General features: G+C 37.6%; 1 protein-coding gene across 1 annotated transcript in view; it reads left to right on the plus strand.

Moving 5' to 3' along the window:
* Positions 1–18,971, plus strand: part of OBI1 (ORC ubiquitin ligase 1) — a 49,934-nt gene that overhangs the window by 12,377 nt on the left and 18,586 nt on the right. Inside the window, exons 4-5 of the mRNA XM_022576977.3 lie at positions 2,225–2,473; positions 11,855–11,943. Of these exons, the coding sequence (XP_022432685.1) occupies positions 2,225–2,473; positions 11,855–11,943 (338 nt within the window). The remainder of the gene's footprint in view (positions 1–2,224; positions 2,474–11,854; positions 11,944–18,971) is intronic.

Consider the following 18,971-nt stretch of genomic DNA (forward strand, 5'->3'; position numbering starts at 1 on the left):
TTCTTTTAATTTTAAATTTGTCCTCAACAGAAACATTGTTTTGTAAGTTACTCCCTCAAGAGGTGGGAGATAAAGGAAACTCCCTTGTAAAAGTCAGTCTTCCAGCCCCCACAAGGCATTGTGAATGGTCTGGCAAACAGGGACTATAATGGTCATTCTGTTTTTGTTTCTACCTATAAATTCACTGCTAATTATAAGTCTGATCAGTTCTGGTAAAGAAAATATACTTATGTCAGCTACCAGCAAAGAGATTTTGGTGTGAGATATGCTATTTCCTAATTCTTTTTTTTTCCCCATGTAAAACAGTGTTTTTTTTTTTTAATAAAAATTGTGTATATTTAAGGTGTATAACATGTTTTGATATACATATACATGGTGAAGTGATTACATCAATCAAGCTAATTAACATAGCTGTCTCCTCACGTAGTTACTTTGTGTGTGGGGTGAGAGTACCTGAAATCTACTCTCTTCGCAGATTTCCAGTATACAGTACAGTATTATTAACTATAGTCATCATGTTATACAGTGTAGATCTCTAGACTATCTCTATCCTGTATAACTGCAACTTAGCACACCTTGAACCAGCTCCCTATTTCTCCCACCTCTCCATTTCCCCCACCTTGCACGCTTGGTAACCACTGTTTAACTCTGCTTCTATGTATTTGACTCTTTTAGATTCCACATATATGTGAGATTATGCAGTGGTTTTCTTCCTGTGAAGGTGATTTGACATGGTGATGGAATTTTTTCTAAATTAGCTTCATGTTAATGGAATACATATACTTTTGAATAAACATTAGGCCCAGTTGTCATTTTATATCGACTAAATGAGGGATATTATTGCTCTCTTCCTTTGACACAAAATATCTTTAAGTTATACTATGTAAATGGAAACTGCTTCAGCTGCTTTAAAAATTTTTTGAAATAAAGTGGGACATAAATAAATGAATAAATGTTCATTCATATGTTTTCCTGTTTATATTTGTTTATTCATTAATATATTAATTCAAACAAGTAAAGTGATTTTCTCATTTTATAATGCTATTTAACTTGAAATGTATTGTAATTTAAAATAGTAAATAGCACTATCTGTGTTAGCTCTGAAGCGTATTCTTATTTATTTAATATTTATCACACTTAGATGCTAATCAAATTAATCCTTTAGAAGATCACTGGCATATTGAAGTTTATTTTCTAACAACAGAATTTCTGACAATCTTAGTTTAAGATGAAATATCCATTATAGATGAATAAATTGTATCACAGAAAAGAGTTCTAGCCCCAAATGTTTAGTTACTGGATTTAAGGTAGCAAGCAGTTCCACATGGGGAAAACTAATACTTGGAATAGTCTTAGCAGTAATTAAAGATCCAGAATGTAGAAGAGTTAAAAATTAACTACAGGTACTATTCTGAAGTGGAAAGTGAAAGGACATAGTATGTGGTTTTACTCCTACTTCAAATATAGAAGCAAAAATATAGACATCAAACAAAACTATAAATCTTGATCAAAACTGTATTTTTAAATTCCCCTCAGTAAAGCAATTAAACATGCCTCAGAATTTTCTTCTGAGGAATCTACTTCCTTGTTGAATTCATGTGCCTTTTCGTGTTTTATGGATATCTAAAATAGAATCAAAGATTCGACATTTTAATTTTTTTAAATCACAAACTATCATTGAATTAAAATAAAAGCAATGGAAATGCCTTTTTTTTTTTTTAAAGAAGATGTTGGGGGTAGGAGTTTTATTTATTTTTGCTGTGTTGGATCTTCATTTCTGTGTGAGGGCTTTCTCTAGTTGTGGCAAGCGGGGGCCACTCCATTGCGGTGTGCGGGCCTCTCACTATCGTGGCCTCTCTTGTTGCAGAGCACAGGCTCCAGACGCGCAGGCTCAGTAGTTGTGGCTCACGGGCCTAGTTGCTCCGCGGCATGTGGGATCCTCCCAGACCAGGGCTCGAACCTGTGTCCCCTGCATTAGCAGGCAGATTCTCAACCACTGCGCCACCAGGGAAGCCCGGAAATGCCTATTTTTATCAGAGTCAAAATACATGTTGAGAATTTCAACTATATGTGACTTTCTGTCTGCAAAGCTTTTCTGATGCATAAAGAATCTATGTATCTACAGAATTTTGAGTATAAAATTTAAAAGCACATTGGCCTCACTCTAGCATATGTATGTGTTTAGTGTTTCTGTCTACCTGATGGCTATGCAATGCTTTTTCAGGATGAAATAGATTGTCTACAGAAAGAGGTAGAAGAGCTTAAGAGTAAAAATCTCAGCTTGGAGTCACAGATCAAGACTATTCTGGATCCTTTAACCTTGATGCAGGGCAACCAAAATGAAGACAAACATCCAGTTGCAGATAATCCAAGTAAAGTTGACCCAGAAACTGTAGCAGAGTGGAAGAAAAAACTTAGAACAGCTAGTGAAATCTACGAAAAAGTGAAAGATGATGTGGAAAAGTTGAAGGAGGTAAGTTGTGGTTGTTTTTAAAATTCTGTAGTATTTTAAGTACCTTCAAAAGTATAAGTCACCATATTATTTTGAGTCATCATTAGATGATTTGGGGGGAAAGGACAGAAATCCCTGGATGAGCATTTATAAGAAATAGGAAAACTTTTTCTCCTTAAATGTTATTAGCTGCCAAGAAATATCAGGTGGTTCCATTTGTGACTATAATTGGAGACTCTGTAGTGCCTCTATATGAATTTGCATCTTCTTGTGGAAGAGTGACATCAATTTAAAGGATGTATTTCTATTCTTCTCATTGTGGTTTGGCTTAATTTTGTTTTTTAAGCTTATGTTAGTGACTGCCCTGTATGCATAAAGACAAACACCTGTCCATTTCCCTACCTATAAAATGAAAGGTTTAGACCATATCTTTTCTAGCACTACCATTCTCTGATTTTTTTAATATTGTAAATAGTTAAATATTTAATGACTGCTTCCAAGAGAGCTGTGAGTAGCTGCTTTAGACTACTCCATGAAAGAGAATATTTGGCTTATGAGGCAGGTTCATTTTTTTCAATTATTCTTCCATCCATACAACAAGATAAAGAAAGCATAGGTGAAAAGGGCAAACCTCTAGGATTTTCCAGTCTAGGAAAGGAGATGAGATCCATGCTATCAGCACTAGAGGTAATAATCAAGTGCTGTAGAGCTTTGCTGGCCAAAGGGACTAGCCTTTAGCTTGACTTCAGGTTTATCCACAGTGGAGTCTTGTGCTGAATAGAGATGGTTTTGTGGTATCCAGGTCCACAACCACCCATTCAGCCTATGTGCATTCTCTTAAAATACTGTTACTGTGCTGAATTACTAAATCCTGCCTCCTGAAATCATTAATGCTCCATATGATATTTTAAAGATGTGCTACCACATACTGATCTTCAGTGAGGTTAAGTAGCAGAGAAGTATCTGCAGCTTAGTGTGAATACTGAGTCATACCCACGTGTAAAATAAATGCCATTTAGGCTCAGAAAAGGCCACGATGAGACAAAGAAGGGAACTTAGTGCTTTTAGAGAAAAAAGAAACTACAGACATAATTGCACTGAGTTTGTTACAAGTTTAGGGGAAGTGTGTAATTTCTTTGGTTTTCGGAAGCCAACATTATTAGCGTTTTGTCTAAGAAGAGAAGAGGACACAAAAAGGAAATACAGCTGGGAAGTCACAGTATTTATCAATCAGCCATGTCCCCTGTAACTTTTCTTCTTCCTGGACCATCAGTAAGTTCTATAGGGTCTCTTTTATAGTTATTGAATTGCATTTAAATTTTTGGTAATAAATGTTTCTTAGAGCATGAAGATGTGTATGAAAACTTTACTCTGGGCTTATAAGAGTGGTATAGGGAAAAAAAAAAAGAGTGGTATAAGAGATGTATGTAAAAGAGAGCTACATAAAATACAGTTTTTCTTTGTTCTTTTAAAGGTCACGTGTTAAATTCAATACCCAGAGCTACCCCGAGACCTCACAATTATCTGGGATATTTAATAAGCCCATTTTGGATGCCCAGTGAAGATATTAGGTAGAATTAGGCAATAAGCTGGGACATAAATAAATTTTAAAATGCAGCGGCAAAACTTGAATGTAAAGTACAAAATAACAACATACTGTCAATCAAATATAGGAGTACTAAACATTCAGAATAAAGGAATACCTAGAATGAGTGAAATGGACTTTTTTTTTTTTTGAAGTTTTGGATTGTATCTTATTTTTTTATACAGCAGGTTCTTATTAGTCATCCATTTTATACACATCAGTGTATATATGTCAATCCCAATCACCCAATTCATCACACCCCCACCACCATGCCCTGCCACTTTCCACCCTTGGTGTCTATACATTTGTTCTCTACATCTGTGTCTCAATTTCTGCCCTGCAAACCAGTTCATCTGTACCATTTTTCTAGGTTCCACATATATGCATTAATATACGATATTTGTTTTTCTCTTTCTGACTTAACTTCATTCTGTATGACAGTCTCTAGATCCCTCCACATCTCTACAAAAGACCCAGTTTCATTCCTTTTTATGGCTGAGTAATATTCCATTGTATATATATACCACATCTTCTTTATCCATTCGTCTGTCGATGGGCATTTAGATTGCTTCCATGACTTGGCTATTGTAAATAGTGCTGCAGTGAACATTGGGGTGCATGTGTCCTTTTGAATTATGGTGTTCTCTGGGTAAATACCCAGTAGTGGGATTGCTGGGTCATATGGTAATTATATTTTTAGTTTTTTAAGGAACCTCCATACTGTTCTCCATAGTGGCTGTATCAATTTACATTCCCACCAACAGTGCAAGAGGGTTCCCTTTCTCCACACCCTCTCCAGCATTTGTTGTTTGTAGATTTCTGATGATGCCCATTCTAACTGGTGTGAGGTGATACCTCATTGTAGTTTTGATTTGCATTTCTCGAATAATTAGTAATGTTGAGCAGCTTTTCATGTGCCTCTTGGCCATCTGTATGTCTTCTTTGGAGAAATGTCTATTTGGGTCTTCTGCCCATTTTTGGATTGGGTTGTTTGTTTCTTTAATATTGAGCTGCATCAGCTGTTTATATATTTTGGAGATTAATCCTTTGTCCGTTGATTCATTTGCAAATATTTTCTCCCATTTTGAGGGTTGTCTTTTTGTCTTGTTTATGGTTTCCTTTGCTGTGCAAAAGCTTTTAAATTTCATTAGGTCCCATTTGTTTACTTTTGTTTTTATTTCCATTGCTCTAGGAGGTGGATCAAAAAGATCTTGCTGTGATTTATGTGAGAGTGTTCTTACTATGATTTCCTCTGAGGGTTTTATAGTGTCCGGTCTTACATTTAGGTTTCGAATCCATTTTGAGTTTATTTTTGTATATGGTGTTAGAGAGTGTTCTAATTTCATTCTTTTACATGTAGCTGTCCAGTTTTCCCAGCACCACTTATTGAAGAGACTGTCTTTTCTCCATTGTAAATCCTTGCCTCCTTTGTCATAGATTAGTTGACCATAGGTGCCTGGGTTTACCTCTGGCCTTTCTATCTTGTTCCATTGATCTGTACTTCTGTTTTTGTGCCAGTACCGTATTGTCTTGATTACTGTAGCATTGTAGTATAACCTGAAGTCGAGGAGTCTGATTCCTCCAGCTCATTTTTTTCCCCTCAAACCTGCTTTGGCTATTTGGGGTCTTTTGTGTCTCCATACAAATTTTAAGATCTTTTGTTCTAGTTCCGTAAAAAATGCATTGGTAATTTGATAAGGATTGCATTGAATCTGTAGGTTGCTTTGGATACTATAGTCATCTTCACAATATTGATTCTTCCAATCCAAGAACATGGTATATCTGTCCATCTGTTGGTATCATCTTTAATTTCTTTCATCAGTGTCTTATAGTTTTCTGCATACAGGTCTTTTGTCTCCTTAGGTAGGTTTATTCTTAGGTATTTTCTTCTTTTTGTTGCAATGGTAAAAGGGAGTGTTTTCTTAATTTCCCTTTCAGATTTTTCATCATTAGTGTATAGGAATGCAAGAGATTTCAGTGCATTAATTTTGTATCCTGCTACTTTACCAAATTCATTGATTAGTTTTAGTAGTTTTCTGGTGGCATCTTTAGGATTCTTTGTGTATAGTATCATGTCATCTGCAAACAGTGACAGTTTTACTTCTTCTTTTCCAATTTGTATTCCTTTTATTTCTTTTTCTTCTCTGATTGCCATGGCTAGGACTTCCAAAGCTATGTTGAATAAGAGTGGTGAGAGTGGACATCCTTGTCTTGTTCCGGATCTTAGAGGAAATGCTTTCAGTTTTTCACCATTGAGAATGGTGTTTGCTGTGGTTTTGTCATGTATGGCCTTTATTATGTTCAGATAGGTTCCCTCTATGGCCACTTTCTGGAGGGTTTTTATAATAAATGGGTGTTGAATTTTGTCAGAAGCTTTTTCTGCATCTATTGAGATGATCATATGGTTTTTATTCTTCAATTTGTTAATATGGTGTATCACATTGATTGATTTGTGTATATTGAAGAATCCTTGCATCCCTGGGATAAATCCCACCTGATCATGGTGTATGATCCTTTTAATGTGTTGCTGGATTCTGTTTGCTAGTATTTTGTTGAGGATTTTTGCATCTATATTCATCAGTGATATTGGTCTGTAATTTTCTCTCTTTGTAATATCTTTATCTGGTTTTGGTATCAGGGTGATGGTGGCCTCATAGCATGAGTTTGGGAGTGTTCCTTCCTCTGTAAATTTTTGGAAGAGTTTGAGAAGAATGAGTGTTAGCTCTTCTCTAAATGTTTGATAGAATTCACCTGTGAAGCCATCTGGTCCTGGACTTTTTTTTGTTGGAAGACTTTTAATCGCAGTTTCAATTTCATTCCTTGTGATTAGTCTGTTCATATTTTGTATTTCTTCCTGGTTCAGTCTTGGAAGGTTATACCTTTCTGAGGATTTGTCCATTTCTTCCAGGTTGTCCATTTTATTGGCATAGAGTTGCTTGTAGTAGTCTCTTAGGATGCTTTGTATTTCTGCAGTATCTGTTGTAACTTCTCCTTTTTCATTTCTAATTTTATTGATTTGAGTCCTCTCCCTCTTTTTCTTGATGAGTCTAGCTAATGGCTTATCAAGTTTGTTTCTCTTCTCAAAGAACCAGCTTTTAGTTTTATTGATCTGTGCTGTTGTTTTCTTTGTTTCTGTTTCATTTATTTCTGCTCTGATCTTTATGATTTCTTTCCTTCTGCTAACTTTGGGTTTTGTTTGTTCTTCTTTCGCTAGTTCCTATAGGTGTAAGGTTAGATTGTTTATTTGAGATTTTTCTTGTTTCTTGAGGTAGGCTTGTGTAGCTATAAACTTCCCTCTTAGAACTGCTTTTGCCGCATCCCATAGGTTTTGAATTGTCATGTTTTCACTGTCATTTGTCTCTAGGTATTTTTTGATTTCCTCTTTGATTTCTTGAGTGATCTCTTGGTTATTTAGTAACATATTGTTTAGCCTCCATGTGTCTGTGTTTTTTACGTTTTTTTCCCTGTAATTCATTTCTAATCTCACAGCGTTGTGGTCAGAAAAGATGCTTGATATGATTTCAGTTTTCTTAAATTTACTGAGGCTTGATTTGTGACCCAAGATGTGATCTATCCTGGAGCATGTTCCATGTGCACTTGAGAAGAAAGTGTAATCTGCTGTTTTGGGATGGAATGTCCTATAAATATCAATTAAATCTATCTGGTCTATTATGTCATTTCAAGCTTGTGTATCCTTATTAATTTTCTGTTTGGATGATTTGTCTATTGGTGTAAGTGAGTTGTTAAAGTCCCCCACTATTATTGTGTTACTGTCGATTTCTTCTTTTATAGCTGTTAGCATTTGCCTTATGTATTGAGGTGCTCCTATATTGGGTGCATATGTATTTATAATTGTTATATCTTCTTCTTGGATTGATCCCTTGATCATTATGTAGTGTCCTTCCTTGTCTCTTGTAACATTCTTTATTTTAAAGTCTATTTTATCTGATATGAGTATTGCTACTCCAGCTTTCTTTTGATTTCCATTAGCTTGGAATATCTTTTTCCATCCCCTCACTTTCAGTCTGTATGTGTCCCTAGGTCTGAAGTGGGTCTCTTGTAGACAACATATATATGGGTCTTGTTTCTATATCCATTCAGCAAGCTTGTGTCTTTTGGTTGGGGCATTTAATCCATTCATGTTTAAGGTAATTATCGATATGTATATTCCTATGACCATTTTCTTAATTGTTTTGGGTTTGTTTTTGTAGGTCCTTTTCTTCTCTTGTGTTTCCCACTTAGAGAAGTTCCTTTCACATTTGTTGTACAGCTAGTTTGGTGGTGCTGAATTCTCTTAGCTTTTGCTTGTCTGTAAAGCTTTTGATTTCTCCATCAAATCTGAATGAAATCCTTGCTGGGTAGAGTAATCTTGGTTGTAGGTTTTTCCCTTTCATCACTTTTAGTATATCATGCCACTCCCTTTTGGCTTGTAGAGTTTCTGCTGAGAAATCAGCTGTTAACCTTATGGGAGTTCCCTTGTATGTTGTTTGTCTTTTTTCCCTTGCTGCTGTCAATAATTTTTCTTTGTCTTTAGTTTTTGCCAATTTGATTAGTATGTGTCCCGGCCTGTTTCTCCTTAGGTTTATCCTGTATGGGACTCTCTGTGCTTCCTGGACTTGAGTGGCTATTTCCTTTCCCATGTTAGGGAAGTTTTCAACTATAATCTCTTCAAATATTTTCTCTGGTCCTTTCTGTCTCTCTTCTCCTTCTGGGACCCCTGTAATGGGAATCTTGTTGCGTTTAATGTCCCAGAGGTCTCTTAGGCTGTCTTCATTTCTTTCCATTCTTTTTTCTTTGTTCTGTTCCACAGCAGTGAATTCCACCATTCTGTCTTCCAGGTCACTTATCCGTTCTTCTGCCTGAGTTATTCTGCTATTGATTCCTTCTAGTGTATTTTTCATTTCAGTTATTGTATTGTTCATTTCTGTTTGTTTTTTCTTTAATTCTTCTAGATCTTTGTTGAACATTTCTTGCATCTTCTCGATCGTTGCCTCCATTCTTTTTCCAATGTCCTGGAGCATCTTCACTATCATTATTCTGAATTCTTTTTCTGGAAGGTCGCCTATCTCCACTTCATTTAGTTGTCTTTCTGGGGTTTTATCTTGTTCCTTCATCTGGTACATAACCCTCTGCCTTTTCATCTTGTCTATCTTTCTGTGAATGTGGTTTTTGTTCCACAGGCTGCAGGGTTGTAGTTCTTGCTTCTGCTGGCTGCCCTCTGGTGGATGAGGCTATCTAAGAGGCTTGTGCAAGTTTCCTGATGGGAAGGACTGGTGGTGGGTAGAGCTGGCTGTTGCTGTGGTGGGCAGAGCTCAGTAAAACTTTAATCCGCTTGTCTGCTGATGAGTGGGGCTGAGTCCCTTCCCTGTTGGTTGTTTTGCCTGAGGTGACCCAACACTGGAGCCTACCCGGGCTGTTTGGTAGGGCTAATGGTGGACTCTGGGAGGTCTCACGCCAAGGAGTACCTCCCAGAACTTCTGCTGCCAGTGTCCTTGTGCCCACGGTGAGCCACAGCCACCCCCCACCTCTGCAGCAGACCCTCCAACACTAGCAGGTAGGTCTGGTTCAGTCTCCTATGGGGTCACTGCTCCTTCCCCTGAGTCCTGATGCACACACTACTTTGTGTGTGCCCTCCAAGAGTGGAGTCTCTGCCTCCCCCAGTCCTGTCGAAGTCCTGCAATCAAATCCCGCTAGCCTTCAAAGTCTGATTCTCTAGGAATTCCTCTTCCCGTTGCTGGACCCCCAGGTTCAGAGGCCTGACGTGAGGCTCAGAAGCTTCACTCCAGTGGATGGACTTCTGTGGTATAAGTGTTCTCCAGTTTGTGTGTCACCCACCCAGCAGTTAAATGGGATTTGATTTTACTGTGATTGCGCCCCTCCTACCATCTCATTGTGGCTTCTCCTTTGTCTTTGGATGTGGGGTATCTTTTTTGGTGAGTTCAAGTGTCTTCCTGTCGATGATTGTTCAGCAGTTAGTTGCGATTCCAGTGTTCTCGCAAAAGGGAGTGAGAGCACGTCCTTCTACTCCACCATCTTGAACCAATCCTGGACTTTTTTTCTAATGTTTCCAGGGCTAAGTGAGTTTTGAACAATTATGAAGCCAGTGTTGAGAATGCAAAATATAATAGTTAGCTGAAGTCTTCATTACTCTTTTAGGTGCAACAAATAGGCAGAACTCTCCCCTTTGTAACTTTACCCACCTGATTCTCCTGAAGTTGAAACTATCTCTAATAGTTGAGGAACTAGCCAGCCCATAAAGAGAATGTTAGAGAGCCACAGGACTGGTGAGAGACCTTGACAGAGGGGATGGGGAAAAGAAATCAAATGAGGTTCTAATTTAAGCCTGTCCTTCATCACCAAAAAGCATTCACTAAGTGCCTCCTCTTATGAGGGCTTAATTCATTGTTTGTGTGTATGAGGAAGTAAATTACTTTTCCTGTGTCTTCAGAGGGGCAGTAATGGTATTTATCAGTCACTTAAAGAATTAACCCTCCACAGTCTTGTTTGGTTTGCACCCACGAAGATAAGCAGGTGCTCAGAGCTCAAAAGGAACCTAGATTAGTCTAAGTGAGAGAGTTAGGCTTGGTGCCCAGAAGAGTGTCCTCTGTCCTGCTTCTCTTGTCATCCTCTTGGGGTATTTGTGTGTTGATGGGCAAATAATATAGTCAGAAGTTCTAGAAATTATTGGTCAGATTTTTAAAATCTGTTTTCAAGTTTTCTTGGTTTAAACCTCTTTGTTGACAAATGTTCTTGTGACCCCTTCACTTTCAATGTTAATGTTCTAGTCAGACAATGAATTCCTCTTGCCAGGTTGGTAAGATTGGTTCCTAGTCTAGGGAGTCTTATTTTTTGTTGGAATTGAAAAACACAATGACTAGGGAGTTTAAATGAAGTAGCTTTTAAGAAGACTACAATAGACACACTACTTTTTGGGCTGTCAAGAATCAATATTGAGCTTCTAGATTTCTTAGCAATTAATGTTTTGTCAAGCAGTTTTTAGGTATCATAGAACTCAAAAAAGAAAATCATACTTGGGATTTTTTTTTTTTTTTTTTTTTTGCGGTACGCGGGCCTCTCACTGTTGTGACCTCTCCCGTTGCGGAGCACAGGTGCCGGACACGCAGGCTCAGCGGCCATGGCTCATGGGCCTAGCCACGCCATGTGGGATCTTCCCGAACCGGGGCATGAACCCGTGTCCCCTGCATCAGCAGGCGGACTCTCAACCACTGCACCACCAGGGAAGCCCAGGATTTTTTTTTTAAATCAAAAGAGGATCCGTAGAATTTATTAGAAAACATTGATTCAATTCTGAGAGTCCCAGAATTTGTGAGCCAGAGCATTTGAGAAAGCCATTTTGAAGAAAGCAAGCTATGTTATCACTAAAAACTATTTTTAAATAGCAACCAAAAATCAATCTCATAGCTCAAGATTCTTAGCATTAGTTTTGTGAATAATTGCATGTGGTATAATGTTATCATGCTTAGAGTATTCAGTTATGTGAAAAAGGAAAAGAAAAAAACATATTTGCCATTAGTTCAGTCCCTTAATGACTCTAAGCTGACTAACATAGTTCCGTTTATTTCCCTGGATAGGGGATTTGCAGAGTGCTTGGGGAATACGGATTAAAAATGCTTGGTTGTGTTCACAGTTTCACAAGTCATTCCCAACGGTGGTTTTAAGCTTCTGAAGACATGTTCTAGTATTCAGTTTTCTGATATTGTTGCTCTAAAGAATACAGATGGCTCATGTCATTATTTTTACAAGGCACTTTTGTTTTAACTTGTGCTTAATTATTTTCAACATTTTTTTTTTCTAAGGCAAATAAAAAATTGAAATTGGAAAATGGTGGCCTGGTGAGGGAGAATTTACGACTGAAAGCTGAAGTTGATAACAGATCACCCCAGAAGTATGTATTTTGCTAACAGAGCAATGTTTCAGGTTATGTCAATGTTTTAGAATAAGCTGCTGTTATAGTTTGTGTTTGTCATTTGACTCTTTTCATTGAAGCATGTAAGTTTAAATAGAATGTCTTACCTCTAAACATCAAGTGTATACTTATGTTACTGGTAAAATCTTAGTCATAGTTAAGACTAGTGTTGAAGAAAAGATTTCCCTCTGATCCTTTTTCTGTATCTGATTAGCAAGAGGATTGTTTTATGTGACCTAAAATAGGTGAGCCTTCACTTCGTTTTACATGTAACTGTTTAGTGGTCCTAACAAAGAGTAGGGAGAGTAACATAATGCCCTTTAGACGTTTTCTGAAATAATCATAGTTAAAATTCATATAGCGCTTTCTCTTTGCCAGGTACAACAACCTGTGATGTAGAACTATTATTATTCTCCATTTACAGATGATGAAATGGAGGCATAGAAATCAAATTAATATTTCTAAATCTGCACTGCTAGTAAGTGGTGGAAGTAGGATTTGAACCAATGTAGTCTAGCCCCGGAATCTGTGTTCTGTTACATTACATTGAAAACTATTACACTACCCATTATACTAAAAAGCCTATCTGAAATAGAATTTTAAGGCATCATTTGTTGAATTTTGGACTGATTTGAACTATACAGTTAAATGAATTTATTCTTTTATGATGAGATAGTTTTCACTCCATTCCAAAAGGTAAGCAGTTGGAACTATTGACCCACTTAACAGTTAGTTTAAAATGATAAGAAACCATTGAGAGTTAAGACTTGAAGATTGAGAAAAGATGGGAGACAGTGCTTAAGGTTGTTATTTTTCTGGGAAAAAAAAATGACAAGTGAAAAGAGAATATGGCCCCCATCCCTCTGAGGAGTGGCATATCAGAACTCCACACTTTTCCCATCCAACCATTAGACTTCATTTTTTCCTAATGGAAAAAGACAAAGACAGACATAAACAAACAGTGGAAATTTATCCTACCAGACGTAGTTCTCTGCTTGTCATTTGAAAAGGAGAAAATATTGCTTTCAGTAGAACAAGTGTAGTATCCAGAAATGGTACAAATAAACCATAATTACTCAAAGCAGAGATAACTAACCAATAGACAAAGAAGCATAGCTTTTACTTTTAAATAGTTCCTTCCCCTTTTCTCTTTCACTTCAGATAATGTTGTACTTTGATGAATTAGTGAAATAAACTTAAGAAGTGTTGCCATTATTATATGGCGGTTTGAGTCTCTGCTCTTCTCATTTATTGGCAGCTCGCCTTGCCAGTCATAGTAATACTTGTCCATTAGCCATTTCCCACGGCAGGCTGAATGGAACTAAAGCCATTTTGTTTGTAGCTTTTATTTCTTGAAAAGTTGCCCACCAGATTTCAGATTTAATACTAGCCACCAGGATGTGTGTTTTTAAATAGCCATGACTCCTACCTGATAAACAACTGAAGAATCTTATCTAAAGAAACCGCACTGCTGTCTATTCTAACAAGCAACCACACTTCTGAATCCCATATAACTCTGGGATTTGCTATCTTTAACTTCCATTCCTTCCCTTCAGGGGAAAGGAACAGTTTCACTTAAAAAACGATTTGAACTGACCCCTATTCCTGATCAATTTGCAATGCATTGAGGTATTAAAAGCATGGCTTTTGATTTATAGCCTTAGTTTACTCTGCATCACAAAACCCTAGTGGGATTCAGAGAGAAGCTGACCACAGCTGAAAATACCCAGATCTGGTTCACCTGAAGAGAGCTCCTATTCGTATTGAAAAGAATATGAAATTTCAAGAGTTTAAAAGTAAATGCAAGCAAATAAAAACCATCTATTCCATTTCATTGCCTTGATTAGGAAGTGCCTTGACAAATTATTTTTCTCTTATCTACTTGATTAGGTGTCAAGGTATACTTTTTATACACATGACCTTAGTTTCTTATGTATCTTTCAGGTTGTGCAGACATATTCTACAAATCGTGCAGAAGAGAGAGCTTTAAAATTTAGATACTAGAGAGGAAAAAAATTAGGAAGTTATATTTGTTAGCTTGGACTGCCATAACAAAATACTATAGACAGGGTGGCTTAAACATTGGGTATTTATTTTCTTACAGTTCTGGAGGCTAGAAATCCCAGATCAAGGTTCAGCAATTTCGGTTTCTGGCAAGGGCTCTCTTTTAGGCTTGCAGACAGCTGCCTTCTCACTATGTCTTCACATGTCAGAGAGAGAGTGCGCACGCTCTGGTCTCTCTTCTTATGAGGATGCCAGTCCTGTTGGATTAGGGCCTCATCTTTATGGTCTCGTTTAACCTTAATTACCTCCTGAAGACCCTGTCTCTGAATATAGTCACATTGGGGTTTAGGGCTTCAACAAATGAATTTGGTGGGGAAGTTGGGAACACAATTCAGTCCATAGCAGAAGGTATTTCTTTTTAGGACACTCAAGCAAATATCATGCTATTGCCCCAAAACTAGACTAACATCTGGTGTCAACAAGGGGGACTTAGACATTTACATTGGTCTCAAGTAGATAGTATTGTATAAAAGTAATAAATTTTATAATTTTTAAAAACAGTGCTATAATCTTTAAAATGAAATCTGGATTATCATTTATCTCCTATGCTATTGTTTTTCTAGTCTATCTTTTACCCTCGATTATATCCAGTCTTAAAGTGTACCTGCATATTTTTCCTTTCTCAACTTTAACTTAAAAGCCCTTTTGAGCAGTGTGGCAGATATCCTACTAATCGTACTCTTCTAGGTTTCAATAATATCCATTCTATTCCTTGTCAAAAATTCATTGTCTCGATATCTAAACTGGTGGTCCAGAAAAATGCGATCTTTTTCTTTGACTTGATGTAGCCAAAGACTTCCTGAATTTGTCTTCTAATTTGTTTCAGCTGGAGAAAGCCGTCTGTTTGCCCTTTCAGTTTTCTCTAACATGGACTCCTAAGAGAATCAGATTTAATATTCAGAACTCAAGAGGTGGTGGTAATGTCCTTCAGTTTACAAGACTGTTATGCGAAGAAAACTTACTCTCCCAACCAACCCAGAAATACTAAAAGTTTATTTACTTGACAGTATCCTAGGTGCTTTGAACTATACAAAATAAATACTCTTTCTGACCCCTAAAGTAGGTTAGGTTCCCTTGCTGTAATTTCTCTTACTACCTTGTACTTTCCCTTTTTAGCACATATCCCAATTACTAATAATTAATGTTTTGTGTAATTATTTGTTTCATGTTCTTCTGTTTGAGTGAGGACTATAGTTTTATTCACGGTTGTAGCCCTGCATTTTATAGTGTTCTGGCTAATATTCTGCTCCTAGTATATATTTGTTGAGTAAATGAATAAAAACGTAGCCCCCAAGACTATGAGAAAACAGACAGACAAATCCAGAATATGGTACAATCAATTGGAAAAATGACCAGATTTCTTCATTAAATCATTGGCAAAATGGGAGGGGAAGCCTGATTTACAATAAAAGAGGACTAAGAGATATAATAACCAAATGCAGTACATGGATTTTGTTTGGATATTGATTAATAACAAATGTCAGAAGACATTTTTGAGGCAATTGGATATATCTGAATATGAACTAGATATTAGATGATAGAAAGGAATTACTGTTAATTTTGTTTAGGTCTTATGGTTACTTAACAAAATGTCCATGTTTTTTTTAGAAATGCATACTAAAATATGAACTATAGTATATTTTAACAAAAAAAGGGATATATATATATATATATATGTGAAATGAGGCAAAATCTTGATAATTCTTGAATGTGGGTGATGAGTATATGGAGTTTTTCCTGTTCTTCGATTAAAACCAACAAAACATAGTCCTTGCTTCCAGGAAGTTCATAATCTAATGAAGACGAGAAAAAATACATGAAACAATTAAATACTAAATAGTTACTAAGTCAAATAGCAGAGACAGCAATACGAGTTCGCAGAATGGCCAGTTGGTTGGAGTGACGAGAGTCTTTATCTAAGAGGCAGGACTTGAGCCCAGCTTTGAAAGACGGAGATTTCAGTGAAGAGGAAGGCATTCTGAGCAAGAGGAAACAGCTTGAGCGGTTAGGAGTATTAAGAGGTCCCTTCAGCTCTAGTTCCTTGTCTCCAGAGTAGCCACAAGTCATGCCCAAGAAAACACGGTGGCTTCCTTCTCAAACTCAGCAGAGCAGAGGTCCTCTGTGTAATTTGCACATCTCTCCATTGTGACCGTCATCATCCCACTTAAACAGCTGGTTAGCACAATTCCACTGCATCTAGTACTCCACTACATTCTGCTCTAAGCAGAAAGGCCTGTTCTCAGTCTCCTATTTAATGGGGAATGCCAAGTGTCACACCTCCACATGATAAGAAACAAGAATAAGAAGCTGAAGGGAGGACTTTAGAATTGCGTTTCTCTATTCCTGAACTGTGCCAGGAAGTGTGATATATTTGTCCATGATAGAGAGAGGAGTTCCTTAGTGATTTTTTTCGCTCGAAGGGGTATGAAGAATTGATTTGTAAAGCATTTGAGAGTCCCATGCCCTCTCTCTGAGATCTCTGTTCAGTTGTGACATTTTTTTTGTTCTAGTCATGCTAGGCAGAGTTTGTGCCATGTTGCCGCCTATTATGAGGCTTTAGCAGAGCAGATGTCCATGCCCTTAGCTTCTAACTTACCTTAAAGCGTAGGGTATAAAGCTCCATATACAAAATTCCATAGGTCATTTAAATCAAACCTGGTTATAATTGGATTAATGGCTTTCCTTTCTATAAATATGTGTTTGGGAATGTCATTGTATCTTTAGTGAGATCTGTGGGTTTGATACTATGGTAGTGTTAAGCATCATTTTTACTGCCCAGTAGCCCCAAGGCTTATCATTATGGACCAGTCTTCACCCATGCCTCAGCTCCTTCTGGGGGAAGATAAAGGCTCCAGGTACTCTCTAGATGGTGAGCAGTATTTCCTATTATTAGTACATGAAAAAAGTGCTCTGAGGAGGAAAGAATAGACTTCATAAGTCATAACCTGCACGTTCTTCCCTTCTTCCTGTATTTGTGTTCCTTGAGCCGTCTTATCAACTCCCATGGCTTTAATAATCATCTACTTGTATGTCTGAGATTGCAAAACAAAATCTAAATCTTTGGCCTTGCCTTTTCTCCTAAACTGTAGATTAGTGTTTCCATCTATCTATTTTATACTTTCACTCAAGATCCTATACCTTAAATTCACCACAAAGCACAGTAGTTAAATAAATGCTTGGTTCTGGAGACAACAGTACCTGGATTCAAATTTCCTTGCTTCCACTCTGTCTCTCTTTTCCCTACCCAGTTCAGTTTCACCATGCTCAAAATTGCTTTTTATAAAGTATAAATCACACTATTAAATCTCCTATCTGAAACTATCCAGTGTTTTCCTAAAATAAAATCCAGACTCTTCACGAACTAGTCTGTGCTTGCTTATTCCACTTCATCTCATTCTCATTCCCCCAGCTAATCCTGCTCTAGCCATACTGGTCTACTTCTGTTTCTACAACATGCTGGACTTTTTCCCTCTGCTTAGAATGTTTTGCTTCTGCATCGTTATGTGGCTGTCTCCTTTTGTCAACAGAGTCAGAGAGGCTTTCCTGACCATTCAATCTAAAGCAGCCCTCTGAGGTTGTCCTTGTGACCTTACTCTTGTGGAGTTTAGAATGGAGAAGACAGAACAAGAGGTCAAGCAACTAAACAAACATGGTAATTTCAGTGTTAAAGGCTAAGACAGTAATACTGTAACATTGGTTGTGCATTAACTATGGGCTCTGTTATAAGTACATCTCAAGTTTTAACTCATTTAAACCTCACCGGAACCTATAAGATAGGTACTCCTACTGAGCACATTTCACAAAAGATAAAAACTGAGATACAAAAAGTTTAAGTATCTTCCCCCAAATCACAGCGCTAGTAAGTAGACAGAGTTCAGTTCTAGAGAGTCTGGCTCTGGAGCCTGTGCTCATAATCACATGCTATATTGCTTTGCCATGCCATGATTTTATCACTACTGTTAAGAAAACATAGGCAGAACGCTCTATGACATAAATTACAGCAAGATCCTTTTTGACCCACCTCCTAGGGAAATGGAAATAAAAATAAACAAATGGGACCTAATGACACTTAAAAGCTTTTGCACAGCAAAGGAAACCATAAGCAAGACGAAAAGACAACCCTCAGAATGGGAGAAAATATTTGCTAATAAAGCAACTGACAAAGGATTAATCTCCAGAATATACAGCCAGCTCATGTAGCTCAATATCAAAAAAGCAAACAATCCAATCCAAAAATGGGCAGAAGACCTAAATAGACATTTCTCCAAAGAAGACATACAGATTGCCAATAAACACATGAAAGGATGCTCAGCATCACTGATCATTAGAGAAATGCAAATCAAAACTACAATGAAGTATCACCTCACACCAGTCAGAACGGCCATCATCAAACAATCTACAAACAATAAATGCTGGAGAGGGTGTGGAGAAAAGGGAACCCTCTTGCACTGTTGGTGGGAATGTAAATTGATACAGCCACTATGAAGAACAGTATGGAGGTTCCTTAAAAAACTACAAATAGAACTACCATATGACCCAGCAATCCCACTACTGGGCATATGCCCTAAGAAAACCATAATTCAAAAAGAGTCATGTACCACAATGTTCATTGCAGCTCTACTTACAATAGCCAGTACATGGAAGCACCCTAAGTGTCCACTGACAGATGAATGGATAAAGAATATGTGGGGCTTCCCTGGTGGCGCAGTGGTTGAGAGTCCGCCTGCCGATGCAGGGGACGCGGCTTCATGCCCCGGTCTGGGAAGATCCCACATGCCGCGGAGCGGCTGGGCCCGTGAGCCATGGCCGCTGAGCCTGCGCGTCCGGAACCTGTGCTCCGCAACGGGAGAGACCACAACAGTGAGAGGCCCGCATACCGCAAAAAAAAAAAAAAAAAAAAAGAATATGTGGCACATATACACAATGGATTATTACTCAGCCAT

This window comes from Delphinapterus leucas, chromosome 18 (genome assembly GCF_059928025.1).
Source record: "Delphinapterus leucas isolate spDelLeu-1000000601 "Yukka" chromosome 18, BTC_Dleu_Yukka2, whole genome shotgun sequence".
In the NCBI taxonomy this organism is placed as follows: domain Eukaryota; kingdom Metazoa; phylum Chordata; class Mammalia; order Artiodactyla; family Monodontidae; genus Delphinapterus; species Delphinapterus leucas.